The sequence below is a fragment of the Pararge aegeria genome, chromosome 1 (genome assembly GCF_905163445.1).
Source record: "Pararge aegeria chromosome 1, ilParAegt1.1, whole genome shotgun sequence".
In the NCBI taxonomy this organism is placed as follows: Eukaryota; Metazoa; Arthropoda; class Insecta; order Lepidoptera; family Nymphalidae; genus Pararge; species Pararge aegeria.
Genome location: NC_053180.1, coordinates 395065 through 412331, shown reverse-complemented (window position 1 = coordinate 412331; position 17267 = coordinate 395065). Strand labels below are relative to the sequence as shown.

Genomic DNA, 17267 nt, shown 5'->3' with positions numbered 1-17267 from the left:
GTTCATGGTTTTATCGTTGCATGAACGGACTAACGAATAACCTTTACCACTTTACCTTCATCTTTACCAATGTAAACGCTACTTCTGCCATAACCTCACCAAGCTTGAAACATATTTGTGGCCACTGTATAATTTATTTATTTTAGTCAAACTCATAATTGGAGAAACTCAAAATGGTTCTTTGCTCTCCGCCAGGCGCGAGTGGACGAGTTCGCACTACTCATCAAGACCACCTACTGCGAGTGCCCCAACTACGACTTGATCGTGCCCGTGCTGTTGCGGCTGGGCGTGCGGGCGCTGCCGGAGCACTGCCACCTCACGCCCGGCATCCCGCTCAAGCCCATGCTGGCGCACCCCACGAAGGGCGTGCACGAGGTGTTCAACCGGTGAGTGGCCACACGCGCACGCGGACACGCGGGCACTGCCGCCTCACGCCCGGCATCCCGCTCAAGCCCATGCTGGCGCACCCCACGAAGGGCGTGCACGAGGTGTTCAACCGGTGAGTGGCCACACGCGCACGCGGACACGCGGGCACTGCCGCCTCACGCCCGGCATCCCGCTCAAGCCCATGCTGGCGCACCCCACGAAGGGCGTGCACGAGGTGTTCAACCGGTGAGTGGCCACACGCGCACGCGGACACGCGGGCACTGCCGCCTCACGCCCGGCATCCCGCTCAAGCCCATGCTGGCGCACCCCACGAAGGGCGTGCACGAGGTGTTCAACCGGTGAGTGGCCACACGCGCACGCGGACACGCGGGCACTGCCGCCTCACGCCCGGCATCCCGCTCAAGCCCATGCTGGCGCACCCCACGAAGGGCGTGCACGAGGTGTTCAACCGGTGAGTGGCCACACGCGCACGCGGACACGCGGGCACTGCCGCCTCACGCCCGGCATCCCGCTCAAGCCCATGCTGGCGCACCCCACGAAGGGCGTGCACGAGGTGTTCAACCGGTGAGTGGCCACACGCGCACGCGGACACGCGGGCACTGCCGCCTCACGCCCGGCATCCCGCTCAAGCCCATGCTGGCGCACCCCACGAAGGGCGTGCACGAGGTGTTCAACCGGTGAGTGGCCACACGCGCACGCGGACACGCGGGCACTGCCGCCTCACGCCCGGCATCCCGCTCAAGCCCATGCTGGCGCACCCCACGAAGGGCGTGCACGAGGTGTTCAACCGGTGAGTGGCCACACGCGCACGCGGACACGCGGGCACTGCCGCCTCACGCCCGGCATCCCGCTCAAGCCCATGCTGGCGCACCCCACGAAGGGCGTGCACGAGGTGTTCAACCGGTGAGTGGCCACACGCGCACGCGGACACGCGGGCACTGCCGCCTCACGCCCGGCATCCCGCTCAAGCCCATGCTGGCGCACCCCACGAAGGGCGTGCACGAGGTGTTCAACCGGTGAGTGGCCACACGCGCACGCGGACACGCGGGCACTGCCGCCTCACGCCCGGCATCCCGCTCAAGCCCATGCTGGCGCACCCCACGAAGGGCGTGCACGAGGTGTTCAACCGGTGAGTGGCCACACGCGCACGCGGACACGCGGGCACTGCCGCCTCACGCCCGGCATCCCGCTCAAGCCCATGCTGGCGCACCCCACGAAGGGCGTGCACGAGGTGTTCAACCGGTGAGTGGCCACACGCGCACGCGGACACGCGGGCACTGCCGCCTCACGCCCGGCATCCCGCTCAAGCCCATGCTGGCGCACCCCACGAAGGGCGTGCACGAGGTGTTCAACCGGTGAGTGGCCACACGCGCACGCGGATACGCGGGCACTGCCGCCTCACGCCCGGCATCCCGCTCAAGCCCATGCTGGCGCACCCCACGAAGGGCGTGCACGAGGTGTTCAACCGGTGAGTGGCCACACGCGCACGCGGACACGCGGGCACTGCCGCCTCACGCCCGGCATCCCGCTCAAGCCCATGCTGGCGCACCCCACGAAGGGCGTGCACGAGGTGTTCAACCGGTGAGTGGCCACACGCGCACGCGGACACGCGGGCACTGCCGCCTCACGCCCGGCATCCCGCTCAAGCCCATGCTGGCGCACCCCACGAAGGGCGTGCACGAGGTGTTCAACCGGTGAGTGGCCACACGCGCACGCGGACACGCGGGCACTGCCGCCTCACGCCCGGCATCCCGCTCAAGCCCATGCTGGCGCACCCCACGAAGGGCGTGCACGAGGTGTTCAACAGGTGAGTGGCCACACGCGCACGCGGACACGCGGGCACTGCCGCCTCACGCCCGGCATCCCGCTCAAGCCCATGCTGGCGCACCCCACGAAGGGCGTGCACGAGGTGTTCAACCGGTGAGTGGCCACACGCGCACGCGGACACGCGCGCACTCCCGCCTGCGAGCGACATGCTCGAGTCACAAAAAAAATTAAAATGTATGTATCTAAAATACATTTAAGCTTCCGGTCGACGCTCAGCGAACCGGTGAAGAGAGAAGTACCGAAACGTCCATAAAATAAATGTTTATCTAACTGCAAGTTTGCGTCGACAGATTCGAAAACGAGGAGTTCACTTGCGAGTGGAAGTACGACGGAGAGCGCGCGCAGATACACGTGCCCGGGGACGACGCGCCGCGGCTGGGCGAGGCGGCCATATTCAGCCGCAACCAGGAGAACAACACCAGGTGAGCCGCCCCACCGGGCGCGGCCTCTTCGTGTTCCGTTCGCATAACATGATACGACTGTCGTGTGCAGCAAGTACCCGGACGTGCTGAAACGGCTGCCGGCGCTGCTCAAAGACTCGGTGAAGAGTTGCGTGCTGGACTGCGAGGCCGTGGCCTACGACCCGGCGACCGAGCAGATCCTGCCCTTCCAGGTGCGCCGACGACCGCCCGCCGGCCGGTCCGACGCCCGCCGGCCGGCCGGTCCGACACGCCTCCCGACTCCCGGACCCGTCCGCTCGCCCGCAGGTGCTGGCGACGCGCAAGCGCAAGGACGCGGCGGAGCGGGACATCGCGGTGCAGGTGTGCGTGTTCGTGTTCGACCTGCTGTTCCTCAACGGCCGCGCGCTCGTGCGCCGGCCGCTGGTCGAGCGCCGCGCGCTGCTGCGGGAACACTTCCGGGAAGTTGCGGGTGAGCCGCATGCAAATGAGATGTTTATCGAGTTTCTTGCATTTGTGTGCTCGTTTGGGCGGACGTGTCGAAGTGAATTGACGCGCGCCCGAAACGAGTTCGAATATTGTATCGGGAGCGGGTCTGCCCTCTCCGGATACCGCAGTGCGCGTGCTGTGCGCAGGCGCGTGGCGGCTGGCGGAGGCGCGCGACTGCGGCTCGGAGGAGGAGGTGCAGCAGTTCCTGGAGGAGTCGGTGCGCGGCTCGTGCGAGGGGCTCATGGTCAAGGCGCTGCGCGGCGAGCACTCGCGCTACGACATCGCGCGCCGCTCGCACAACTGGCTCAAGGTACGCGCGGCCCGGCGCGACGCGGGCCCTCCGTGTTAGATATATAGATGTTATAAAAGACAGAGTTATAGGGTTCGACTTTTTTGATGGGTGTCCGACGGGGCTTCATTTTTGGTCTCATTCTATTTTTGGCGTATATAAATGATCTGCCAGACCATCTCGGTGCCACTGTTGACATTTTACCGTTTGAAAATTCTGAGATTAACCGTGCTATGTCACACTGCTATGCTGTATACATAATAACTTACTTTAAAAAAAATATAAGGGAAAGGATTTATTTAATTATTTTAAATTCCGCACAAAGCCAGAGGAATAGTACAGGAGCTTGGTAGTTCAATAAGAGTGACAACTTAAATTGCTGAAGAACTACAGACCCATCTCGCTGCTGAGCCAAGTCCACAAGCTGCTCTCGAGAGTCATTACAAATCGTCTCGCTAATAGGTTCGACGACTTCCAGCCGACTTCTAGCCAGTTTCCGAAAGGGCTCTAGTACCATGGACCATTTAGATTATACAGAACACAGAAGAGTAATCGGCCACTTTGTTTAGTTTTTGTGGTCTATGGGAAAGCCTTTGATTCGGTGAGCTGTGTTAAGGTCACTGCAGAGTTGAATGAATGTTTTTACGAAAACGCCACCATTTTAGCCCTTTTACAGGAACTAGATAATTCGGGGTGTAGCTCTTGACTTGATGAGTTACTATTTGCGCGATAGAATTCAAATAGTAGACCTGACTGGAAAGCGGTCAAAATGGGTCGATTGTGAAAATTGGTGTTTCCAAATATATCAAGACCTATTTATATTAATGACCTTCCTTTTCCTACTAAGGACAATCAAAGTATAGTATTGTTTGCTGATAATTTAGATTTTGACGATGTAAACCACTCTTTAGTCTGAAGTACAGTTACAGTTGTAAAATAAAATGGTAAAAAAAATACGAAGTGCATAAAATTAACATTACCAAGTGTTAAACATGTGAAAACCACTATTCTTATTAATAATGAATAATTTAATCAGTAAAGTAATAAAATCATGTGACAGTATTTCTACGAATAACGCTAAATGCTAATATTCAATGGGGCCCTCAAGTAAATAATTTATCAAATATGCTTAGTTCTGCTGCCTATGCAGTAAAGAAGATACGCCATATGCTACCTGACGGACATAGAAACTGCTAGTCTATTTTAGTTACTTTCACAGCTTTATGTCATATGGAATATTACTATGAGGTAATGCTGCTAATATTGGCACTATAAAATGGAGAGAGTCATTGAGAGATCAATTTAAATATGTTAAGATAATGATAGTGCTTAGCCAATACAAATTTGAAAATATTAAACATCCATTAAATGTTCACAAAAATATATTTACTAAATTTAAGAGAAAATGTGACTGCAATAATTTGATCATTAGAAGCAAAGATAATTTTGCAGTGTAATAAAATAAGTAATTCATTTAAAGAAAATTGTATGCAATTTTATGATAAACTACCAGTTGACATCTTGGAGATGTCTCTTAAAAAGTTTTAAGTAAGGTATTAAGCGTAAGGTTATAGAAAATTCCTATTATCGTTTTAAAGACCACGCCAACCAGGGCCCCAAGTCTGCTATTTTACAAGATTTGTCATTATGACACCATTCCATTGCAATCCAATTATCATTGTGCCCAAAGTCGCTAGTCTACTAAATTCACAATGGTCTTACAATTGGATTGTAATTGGATGATAATTGCATTGTGGTAGAAAGAGAATCAGTGTTGCCATTTGGTCAAACTGTGTTTGAGAAGTAAAATTAAAAAAACTACCATTAATTAATAATGTCCAATTAAGCGAATTTTTGATTAGAAATATTTTTAAATGTTATTGATTTGTGTTCTAAAGACGAACTTTGTATCACATTTGGTAAAACAATCGAAGGAACCCAAAAAACAAATATTTTGTGTGCCAAATTTTGTCAAAAATAATTATTTTTAATCTGTAACTGTCGAATTGACATTAAATTTCATTGACGTTATTTTGTGCTAGTGAAAATATATAAATTATAATCAAAACAAACAAAATGCTCCTCATCGAGCAAACTTCGTCGCTGCTTTTGGAGAGTTAGACAGATCAGCCTGGACACTGCAGCTGTACCAATAACGGACGTTGCCAGGCGAAGCGACATTGGGTTGCGTACCTACGCTCAAATTTTATAAATAAATTCCCACTGAAGAGCGAAAGTAAGTAATGCAATCTTGTACTGTTTAAGCATGATATGAAGTCTAAGTAGGTATCAAATTGGTGTGTTTCCAACAGTATCTCTGGTAATTTAATTAAAAAAAACAAATATGGGGAGTAATCAAAAATTTAATAAAATTCTTATTCTTTATTCATGTACGCTTATCACAGGTGCTAATGAACTTGTACTTATCATGGTGGTGCTAACTACATTTTTTAACTTAAAACTAAAGCTAGGAGGTTTTCATTCCATTCTATTTTCTTTTAAAATTTTTATCTTTTATTAACTTGTGGACCCATTTAAGGTATTGCACAAATTGTGACCAGCATCCCTGTAACAGAGTAAAAAATTGTTGTAGAATATTTAAAAACAATAGATTAATAGGACAAAACACTATGTTTAACCCTTGGAACACATATACTCATAATATATGCCTTTGTCCACAGTCTTTTGACAAGAGCTGGTACAATGCAGAATGCGCCCAAGCTGAAGCTCGTAAGAACATGGCTTTTGCTGCATGGGCTGACGCGCGTGCCCAAAAAGCTCCGGACATCAGTACGAAAAAACGAGCCTTTAATTATGCCGCCAAGTCTTACAAGAAGGTTCTTAAGAAGGCTCGTTTCAACCGCACTAATCGAATTGGGGCCAAATTAGCGTCATATCCGCGTGGAAGTAAAGCCTTTTGGTCTCTTTCGAGGTCGGTGGAAACGAACTTCTGCCGTCCTTCGCTGCCACCTCTGCTAAAACCGGATGGGGCGCTGGCTTTTACTGCAACAGAAAAAGCTAACATCTTAGCGACTCTGTTTGCTGAAAACTCACGTCTCGATTCTGGAAGCGCCTCTCCACCTACCCTTTCACCCTGCGACTCCGTCATGGCAGAGATAAAAATTCGCCAAGGTGAGGTTTTAAAAGTGCTGCGTAATCTAGACGTGAATAAGGCCAGCGGCCCAGACGGGATACCAGCAATAGTGCTCAGAACCTGTGCTGCCGAGCTGTCTCCAGTACTAACACGTTTGTTTCGCCTCTCGTTCAAAAATGCCCGAATCCCGAAAGCTTGGAAGGTTGCCAACGTACAACCGGTACCTAAGAAGGGTAGTCGTGCAGACCCGGCCAACTACAGGCCTATTGCAATCACCTCCGTACTTTGCAAAAGTATGGAGCGTGTATTGAACCACCGGCTCCTGGCATACCTCGAGAAAAATGACCTTCTGTCGGATCAACAGTACGGCTTTCGTCGAAATAGATCGACGGGGGATCTTTTAGTGTATGCCACTCACATCTGGGGCGAGGCCATTGACAAACATGGTGAAGCGCTAGCCGTTTCCCTTGACGTGTCAAAGGCTTTTGACCGGGTCTGGCATGAAGGCCTTTTAAATAGGTTACCTAGCTACGGGATACCCACTAGTCTCATCAACTGGATATCTGATTTCCTGAGTGGTCGATCTTTTCGAGTTGTCTTAGATGGCTCCTCGTCAGATCAAATGGCAATCAATGCCGGTGTCCCTCAGGGGTCTGTTCTCTCCGCTACACTTTTTCTGCTTCACATTAATGATCTGTTGAAACCCGGTATCTTTGGGTACGCAGATGATAGCACTGTAACGGAGAGATATATGCCCGGTCCCCGTGCTAGTGGTGCTGAAATTTTAGGACACAGAGAGGCTTTGGTGGAACGCATTAATCTGACCTTAAATGAGGTGTCTGATTGGGGAGACGCCAATTTGGTCAAATTTAATGCTACCAAAACGCAAGCGTGTTTATTTACTACCAAACGGAGTCCATTTCCCCTGACTCCGACTTTCCGAGGTATATCTTTGCCTATTACCGACAGTCTAGAGCTTCTAGGTGTCAATATTTCATCCAACCTCAACTTTGGACAATACATCGAATCCAGGGCAAAAACAGCTGGCAAGAAACTTGGCATCCTCAATAAGGTCAAGCGGTACTTCACGCCTGAACAGCTTCTTACCTTGTACCAAGCTCAAGTTCGATCGTGCATGGAGTACTGTTCCCATTTATGGGATGGCTCTGCCAAGTATCAGCTTGATGCCCTGGATTCGGTTGATCGCCGTGCTAGAAGGCTCATCGGTGACCTAGCCAATAAAAAACTTAAGAGTTTGGAACATCGTCGCAAGGTTGCCTGCCTTTCGGTATTCTATAGGATATATTTCGGAGAGTGTGCTCAAGAACTATTTGATCTAGTTCCCCCCTCGCCTTTTTACCATCGAACCGCGAGGCACCGGAAGGATCTGCATCCCTACGTGGTCGATATACCGCGGACGCGTACGAAGCGCTTCGCATCTTCGTTTCTAATTCGCACCGCTAGGATCTGGAATGCTCTTCCAGCTTCCATTTTCCCCAGTTCTTTCAACATTAGTACCTTCAAATCAAGAGTGAATAGGCATCTTCTAGGCAAGCGCGCTCCACCTTAGGCTGCATCATCGCTTACCATCAGGTGTGATTGCAGTCAAGCGCTCGTCTATAAATATAAAAAAAAAAAAAAAAAAAAAAAGAGCCTGCTGCAGTGCCCAACCTTCAAGCAGACCCTGGTTTACTAGTTGAAGTCTCTGTGAACCAAGTCCTTATGAGATAGAGCTTTCCAACTCGGCTTTAGTTGCGAACAAAGTGATTTGCTGTTATCTGTTGAAGAATTCTGTCCTCTATCTATAAGGAACTTCATCAGATAAAATAAATAATTCTTGCAATGAATATAAAAAGGGTAACAATAAAGGTTTGGATTTCAAAATGAAATTATATCCTCCTGCTTTTATTGGAAGCCAGCTGAAGAGTCTTCATTTTTTACATGTATTCATTTGTAAACTAAATTACTGTAAATAAAAATCATTGTTCAGTGTCTTATCTTTATTAACTCGTATTATTTGTCTCCTCATAGATTTATAAAAATAATTTTAATAACACACAAAAGTTAAATGCCTCTTGCAGAAGAATTGCTTTAATTGTGTTGTGGCTTTTATATTGTGCCAAACACAACATGCATCTGCAATCTTGCCAGCAGTGCAATTGTTTAGAGCAAGTATGCATTATAATGCATACTTGCTCTAAACAATTACCAGAAAAAGATATTTGGAAATAAAACTCTTGACCATCAAACTATGTACATGATTTACTACAGTTTTCAATCTAGGAGACCCTAACATGCTATCTATAGCATTTTATTTACTTTACCTGAAACATTCTTCCAATATACTTTTACAGCGCTCTACTGTATTGCATACAGTCACAAGTTTCATGCATAGAGTAGTGTGGTGTATCTCCCCTCTATAGTATTTAAGTTGTGGTCATCATAGTTTTCCACAGAGGAAAAACTCACCTGAAAATCCAACCAATATTAACCTTGACGATTAAAAATCTATATTGGAATTAATTAAAAAAACCTAAAATAAGTAATACCTAATAAAAACCTCATGCCCCATTATCATTTAATGGAGTTAAGTGTTGGCTGAGTGGGTGACTCTGCCACACATTGGTGTTAAGAGCAGAGCCTGGGTTGCAGGCACAATATATTTAAATCTGCGTCACAGATTGTTAAATAAATTGAAGATTATTGGCTAGATATATCACATAATATTAAAATATGAGTTCAATATTAAAGTTACTAATATAACAGTTAGGGAATGGAATACCTTAGTGTTATAATATTGCCTTTCATGAACATTTGGCCTTATTATTGCCACATGTGTCCCATCTATGATATCTGAAGTAATTTTTTTTCATAGAAGCTGAAAAAGCATTCTTCTTGGTAAAGTACTCAGCATATAACTAGTAAAATATAATTTCTTCCTTCATCCATCACTCCACTTCAGCATCCTTATCACTCTGGACATTTAACACTTTTTATTAAATTTGGTGTTAAGCACCTCCGTTATTTGTCCCACAGCTCTTGAGGCAGTGATCTGAGAAACATTGTGGGGGGCTCTCTGCCCAATCGTTAATCGTTTTTTAGAGCCAGATGCATAAAATGCTAGTGCTACCAGTAACTGCAACAGAAATATTAGCATTACAGCCATGCCATCATAACTTATTCTGAGATATAGGTACTATACTTAATTAAAAAGCAACGAAAATTAAAGTTGTTTTCTTACAGTGGTTTAGGAATGCCTAAGTGGAGCGAGCTCCCACACTTGACTCATTACAGTCTGCTTCCCAAGCAACTCCTTTTTTTATAAATTCCGCATCGGGAATATCCTAAAGTAGTCTACATTGTTTCTTAGCAAGCTGCGGGCTCGACGGCGCCTGCTACGCTTAATCAAATGGTATTGAAGAACATCAATAGTCTTAGCCAACTTAAAAATATTCCACCTTAATCTGAATATTATGATCTCACACTTCACAATTTAATTGTAATCAACAATAATATTGCTAAAAGGCAATGACTGCAGAATTGCGTCTCAATGGTCTCACAATGATCAATAGAACTGTCAAAATATTAGCAGACTACCAATTCGTGCGATCATTGAATTGTCATTGTGCAGCAGACTAGCAAATGTTCATTGAAGTGTCAGTGGTTTTCCATCGGAAAATCATAATGACACCATAATGACACCATTGTGTTAGCAGACTACCAAATATGCCAAAATTGACAATTATGAAGTAACTGATCGATCACTGACACACAATTGTAATAGCAGACTTGGGGCCCAGGTTGCTTCTTAAATATTTTTAAATGACAATGTGAGATGGTGATAAAAAAACGTGTGGAATCCTCGTAGCTTTAGTTTTACGTCGACGAATAAAGTTATCGCCATCAACTCACTTTTCTGTCATATTTAACATGTACGCATCAAAAGTTCAATCTATGTGTGTGGGGTGTAGTCCTTTGTGGAATGATGATAAATGATAGAGATTGCTAGAGATTGATAAGTGGACTGTATTTCCAATGATATACTTGATAATGATATGTAAATGATATAATGATATTGATAATGAGTACGCGTCGAGTGGCGGCCCGAAGTGCACTGTCCTAGTTATGGCCACGAGGCTCGACGATTGCGTAAACTGCTGACGGTGCAGTGTTCGGTACACGCAGTGGCCCGAACATGCTCCCGACCGCGAGATGAGAGGTGCAATGATAACAAATGATCACAATAAAATTGAAATGACAATGATAATGATTAAGCAATTAACAAAAGGCATGAACTGATGATTAATACATTTTATGATTCTTAACTAAACCTTAGAATGTTCTTCATAGTCAAAAAACCGAACGCACTTTTTTGGCAGTGGCGACGTGGCCATATCTACCATTTCTACACTGACACTGATTTAAATTTTCACTACACTTCACTTTATTTTTAGATTTATTCACGCACACACTCACTTCACTAAAATCACTTTGTTTCGCCTCTGGAGCGGGGGCGGGGGAGGGAGGCACGACCCGTACGTGCCTTCACCTCCTCCACAAGATGAGTCCTCCCAGGGCCGCTGCTGCAGCTATCAATCCGTAACTGAGGATATACTGGTGTATATCATGTCCTGATAGGTCGAGTTCAGCTGACTCGGCATTCTTCTTCATCACCTGAATTTGCTCCTTGATTTTGTTTAAGCTGTTATTGATACTCGTTTCGTCTGATAAATCAGTAGTTATGTAAGGCAATGACAAATTTAGGACATTATTTATTGCTGGAATATCTGGAATAACGCTTTCAGGGTTGATATGTAAGGTATTTCTAGGTGCTAGTTGATGTGAAAATATTGAAAAATCTTCTCCCTTCACCATGCATTGTTCACTCAAGTGTATGATACCTGCTCCGTTAATTTTTATGTTTGATACACCATCTCCACAAATGATTCTCCAAGAGTAGGTATTACAATAAAAATATAAGTAATTATAAATATTTGTCAGCTTAATTAATTGATTCTGACAGTCTCTCTTCTGAAATTTACAGTTCTTAAATGTATCAAATTCACACAACCTTTCATTTGATGATAAAAGTCGGACAGGGTTTCTCAGTTGACATAAATACCTTTCTTCATGGTTTAGGCAATCGCGAAGCTCATTGTAAGTTGTAGTTATAAATGAATCTCTTTGCAAGTTGAGTGCTACGTAGTCAGATATTTGAATGATACTAACCATATTATTTTCTACTTGATGCGGAATAGATATAAGGTTGTAAAGTTGATAGTTGTCTCTGCTAATTAATGGAAATTTAATTTCAAATATAAAATAATCTTTAGTCATTCTTGCCCTCACTTTCAAAAGATGGTAAATTCCTTGAAGTTTACCGTAGATATTTTCGATAGGTATTGTTAAGTCCTTTGATAAGTGACTAGAAATTATCTGTAGTTCTAATCGTAATTGTTCAGGGGTTATCAAATGAATGTTTAATTTTCCATGATAAATATCTGTCAATGTATCCATACCAGTAGTGTGTCTTGCGACCTTTTTAAATTGTTAACAATGTTTGTTGCAGTAATCGCTGACAATGTAAAGTCCTCTACACTAGATAACTTTTGTATTTGTTCTTTCATGTAGATTGTGGATTGATCCAAAATATTCAAATGTTTATTGATAATTTTATATTTCTCCATAATGCTGCCAAATGATTTTGATTGGTTCTTACTTGTTGTATGTCTTTCTTATAATTTTCTGCGAATCGCTCGTCCAATACGCCGAACAAAGTATTCGCGACGTATCCTATTCCATTGATAAGGCCGCGACGCTGTCTAGCGTGCGCGTTGAATTCCTGATTCAGCAAAAGCTCACTATAATACTCGAGTTTATTGTAATCGTATTGTAATTGTTGTAGAATCATATGACATTGTGTTTGCTCCTGGAATGTCTCGCAGGTTTTTTCTAAATAACTATTAAATTTTTTGACTGTTATCATCCCTTCCCAATATGGTGACATATTATAATAGACGATCACAGTCCATTCATCCCGAATTATTTGTAAATCAGAGATGTAATCTAAGTATACCGACTGATTGTTTTTAAAGTGAGTTATGTTATATGATGCGTTCGTCGGTGATATGAAAGTTATGAACAAAATAAATGATATGGCCATTGATATAAAATTGATGACTTTTGATGAGCTGCGATATTTTTTGTTAGACTGATATTTGTCTTCTTTTCTTTCTTTTTCTTGTTGATATACCGATCCTTCTTTTTGGGGTTGTAAAGGTAGTATTGATAATTTAGCTACTGGTCTTTTCATAAGCCCATTTTTCGTCTTCAAGGTCACTACTCTAATAAGTCCGTCATGTCCTGGATGTACTTCCGTAACGCGACCCATTGCCCATTTCCCTGCTGGTAAATTATCGTCTTTTATTACTACGACGTCTCCTATTTTAATATTTTCCTGCTGTTTGAGCCATTTACTCCGAGCTGACAATTGACTCTAGAGCTGTAAATTTGCTTTCTAGATAACTCATGAAGTCCTCCAAAATCGGCAGCTCTCGTGAGTTCTTTAAAGAATCGAGATATTCTGAGTATGATTCGGCATCTAGTTTTTGAGATAAAATATGAACTATGATCGGATCCCACGTGCTGATGTCTACTTCTAAGTTTTTGATGGCATTTAAAGTTTCTAAAGTCACATCATGCATCTTTCTGATATGTACAAGCGACTGGTAGTTGGATGTTGGAATATTTAATAAAATATTAATATGCGATGTAAAAATAAGTTTTTTGTTCTCATACCGGTGATTTAAAATCTCCCAGCATGTATCATAATTAATGGAGCTTATTGGCAAATGTTGGATAAGTCTTTCAGCCTCACCTTTTACTTTACTCTTTAGAAATTGCATTTTTTGCGCTTTTGATAACGCTGGATTTGAATGTATTGCTTCCTTGAATAAATCCTTAAAGGATACCCATTGGTGATAATTGCCCGTGAATATGGGTATATCTACTTTTGGCGTTGATTTTTCCCTATGGCTTACTGACCAGAGCTTTGAGTTGATATTTTTCTTGATGCGGTTATACATGTTTTCGTGATATGTAAATTTATTTTCATATTCAATGTTTTCCTCACCTTGTTCTGCCTGAATCTTCCAATGTTGAGTGTCTATAACTTTCCACCTTTCTTGCAACTGAGATAAAACATCTTCAAACTCCCATTTTTCCGATATCTCCTCTAAATTAATGCCCTTGATAGTGCGCATGAAAGCTTTGAAATTGATATTTTGCATGTGCAGCATGTCATCTGACTTGCTTGTTGATCCGCGTGATTGAAATGATGTTACTGTTGGTACTTTTCCCTTTTCCCTAACGAGTTTTTGGTTTTCACCTGATATATCCACCGCTTTTTGTAAGGGTTCGTGAGGCTGCTCATCTTTTGAGCTTGGTGGTCGGTACTCCTTACTTGTACCGGGAGTTGATCTTGATCGAATTTATTGATTGATTGAATGATATAGTCTTTGATTTTTTGATAAAGTGTGCCTGCGTTTTCCCAGAGTTTTTCTTGGAAATATGGTAAACTTTGATCCTCCAATGCTATTAATTGTTCATGATTACCCTGATATTCCGACCAATAGCTTTCAAGAATTTCTAGTTTGCGTGTAAAATAATTAATGATGGCTTTTCGTTCTTTTCCGTCCTTCTTCATATTCGTATACAGTGTCTCCATCGCTGCATACAGTTCAACTTGTGATTCATATAAGTATGCCATTGTTGATAGTATTTATTGATATAGGTATGATATAAAAAAATATAAGAAACGCCTTACTTGATATAACTGCTTACTGATACTCCAATGATATAAATCCAATGTTCTGGTTGATAAAATGGCAATCCAAATGTTGCTGATATGCTCCACAAATAAACTACCACTTCACAAGAGTTCCGTCACTGATTCAATCACTTATAAGTTCGAGGTCCTGCCAAAAACCGTAGGCTCGAAGGACCAAAAGGATGTGGGGTGTGATGATAAATGATAGAGATTGCTAGAGATTGATAAGTGGACTGTATTTCCAATGATATACTTGATAATGATATTTAAATGATATAATGATATTGATAATGAGTACGCGTCGAGTGGCGGCCCGAAGTGCACTGTCCTAGTTATGACCACGAGGCTCGACGATTGCGTAAACTGCTGACGGTGCAGTGTTCGGTACACGCAGTGGCCCGAACAATGTGTCTATTCGAATAAAGAAATATTTGACTCGGAGTTTGCTCAGCTCAAGAAGGACTACCTGGCCGGCGTGGGCGACACCATCGACGCGGTGATCATCGGCGCGTACCACGGCCGCGGCAAGCGCGCCGGCGTGTTCGGCGGCTTCCTGCTGGCGTGCTACGACCCCGACACCGAGCAGTTCCAGAGCCTGTGCAAGGTCGGCACCGGCTTCTCCGCCGAGGACCTGCGCCTCCTCAGCGACCGCCTGCGGGAGCACGTGCTCGACGCGCCCAGGAACTACTACATGTGAGTCGCCGCTCGCGGCGGTCGGCCCGCGCTATTCTAGATCGTTCGTCAGTTTCGACAGAAGGCCCGGGAGACGAGAGTTTTCACGGTCAAAGAAGACTTATTAGAATAGAATTATAATCATTGCGTAACTTTTTGGCGAGGTGTATCAATAAAGCATATTCGGTGCATGTAAATATTTATACTGTCTGTCTCAACTATTTGTTCATTTTAATCTTCTGATCAATTAATATTGGCCACTCCGCTGGACGCATTTAGGAGTATCGTGATAAAGGTATGGTAACTGTTAACCGACAGCGTGGGAAACTGATATAGTTTAGTATTTACAACCTTGTGAAAATACCATACCGTTATGATAATATAATTAGAATAACTAATAGTATCGCTAAGCCCCCGCCGCGGCAGGTGCTGTGCGGCGCTGGCGCCCGACGTGTGGCTGCGCGCGGCGCTGGTGTGCGAGCTGCGCTGCGCCGACCTGTCGCTGTCGCCCGCGCACCGCGCCGCGCTCGGCCTGCTGCACCCCGACAAGGGCGTGTCGCTGCGCTTCCCCAGGTGCGTACTCGCGCCTGCGCGCCGGCGCCGTGCGGCCCCGCCTCACCGCGGCCCCGCCTCACCGCGGCCCCGCCTCACCGCGGCCCCGCCTCACCGCGGCCCCGCCTCACCGCGGCCCCGCCTCACCGCGGCCCCGCCTCACCGAGCCGTGTGCGCAGGTTCGTGCGCGTGCGCGACGACAAGGCGCCCGAGCAGGCCACGTCGGCGCAGCAGGTGGCGCGCCTGTACGCGGCGCAGGACCAGGTCAAGAACAGCGGCGCCGCGGCCAAGCCTCGCGACGCGGACGACTTCTACTAGCCGCGGGCACTTCTCATATCTTCCTGTAGAACGACGACCTCTGACGAAGTTCGTATTTTTTCTCCTCCTTTTGTTTAATTTCAATGTTTAAATGGTTCCATTGTTCTATTCCAATTATATCATATCAGCTTCTTTCGCATGATTGTTAGTCTTAATTTGATACAAAAATATGAATCCCAAGACGAGACTAAAAAAGCGTATCACTCTGCCGACTGCAAACATACAGAAGTTTTTTGCACGCCTCATAAGCGAAGCGTTGAGGTTGTGCTCTACTCTCGACATTTCAAAAAAAGCAGTTTTCTCGAAACTGAAATTGATTTTTTGTTATTTATATTGCACTTACAGGTTAATTTGAGTACACTAATATCAAGTCAAATAATTTGTGAGGCTCATAAAATACATTTCAATAACAATTTTTTTGTTTAACATAGTAAATAATAACATTAAACATAATCTTTTCTGGACGTCCGTGTATGGACGGGTGTATGTGGCATCAAAATTGGTCGAAAAAATGATCGTATCGGAATAATTTTTTTTTAATTATCTAAAGTAACACACGACATAATTTCTTAGTTAATATGAGCGTTCAATTCACTGTCGTTAAATTTCCATGTAATTATTCTAGCTAATATTAATTGTAACTTTCAATGTGCAATCATTATGACATTCCCGTGTCTTGTTTACAAAAAATGAATAATAATTAATATGAAAAAAATAATTTGTAATGAGCATTGAAAGTTTCAGTTAAAAAAAAAAACAATTTTATTGTGAAAAAAATGAGATTATGAGGCGTGCACTTTTGGATTTTCCAAATTTTTTATTTTTATTAAAATCATAAAATATCGGTCAGCTCAAACTCGACAAGTCGGTTTGTGCATCAATATGAAATTTTGTTTCTCGAAATTTTTAATAAAGTAACGATCAATAGTTATTTATTATGCGCAAGCATCGAGGTAACAAACCAACAGACATTTTCGGATTTATGGTATGGGTTCCAATTCTAAAAAATTACCACCGTGCAGTCCTCGCGACCGTGCCTGCGTATTCAATTTGTCAAACGGGCTAAAGTTGGGCCGAAGTGATGTTTGAAACTTAATGTTTTGCTACTTTCAGACTGCGGTCCGATGATAGTGCGCAAGTTTATGGAATTATGTTAGTTGAATGTGGTTGGACATTCGAGGCAGAGTCACTTAACAGATATTCTCGGATATAAGTTGCTATTTTTATCAAAGGTGTTGTAAATTGTAATTACGAGAGAACAGTGTATAGTTGAACAGCTGCGGATACTGCAACTTCTGTGACACAACACCAACTCAGCAGATGTTACAAAAGCTGCGGCCGTTGCCAGTGCTGTGCCGGTCACACCGGCGGTCGTAAAGGTGGAAGGTGTACAAATAAACATGTTTTCAAGAT

General features: G+C 44.6%; 1 protein-coding gene across 1 annotated transcript in view; it reads left to right on the top strand.

Moving 5' to 3' along the window:
* Positions 1 to 17267, top strand: part of LOC120637620 (DNA ligase 1) — a 31036-nt gene extending 13769 nt beyond the window's left edge. Inside the window, exons 10-18 of the mRNA XM_039909524.1 lie at positions 196 to 386; positions 2505 to 2636; positions 2707 to 2827; positions 2922 to 3084; positions 3248 to 3411; positions 14764 to 15005; positions 15411 to 15557; positions 15716 to 15902; positions 16968 to 17267. Coding sequence (XP_039765458.1) covers positions 196 to 386; positions 2505 to 2636; positions 2707 to 2827; positions 2922 to 3084; positions 3248 to 3411; positions 14764 to 15005; positions 15411 to 15557; positions 15716 to 15854 — 1299 coding nt within the window. The 3' untranslated portion in view covers positions 15855 to 15902; positions 16968 to 17267. The remainder of the gene's footprint in view (positions 1 to 195; positions 387 to 2504; positions 2637 to 2706; positions 2828 to 2921; positions 3085 to 3247; positions 3412 to 14763; positions 15006 to 15410; positions 15558 to 15715; positions 15903 to 16967) is intronic.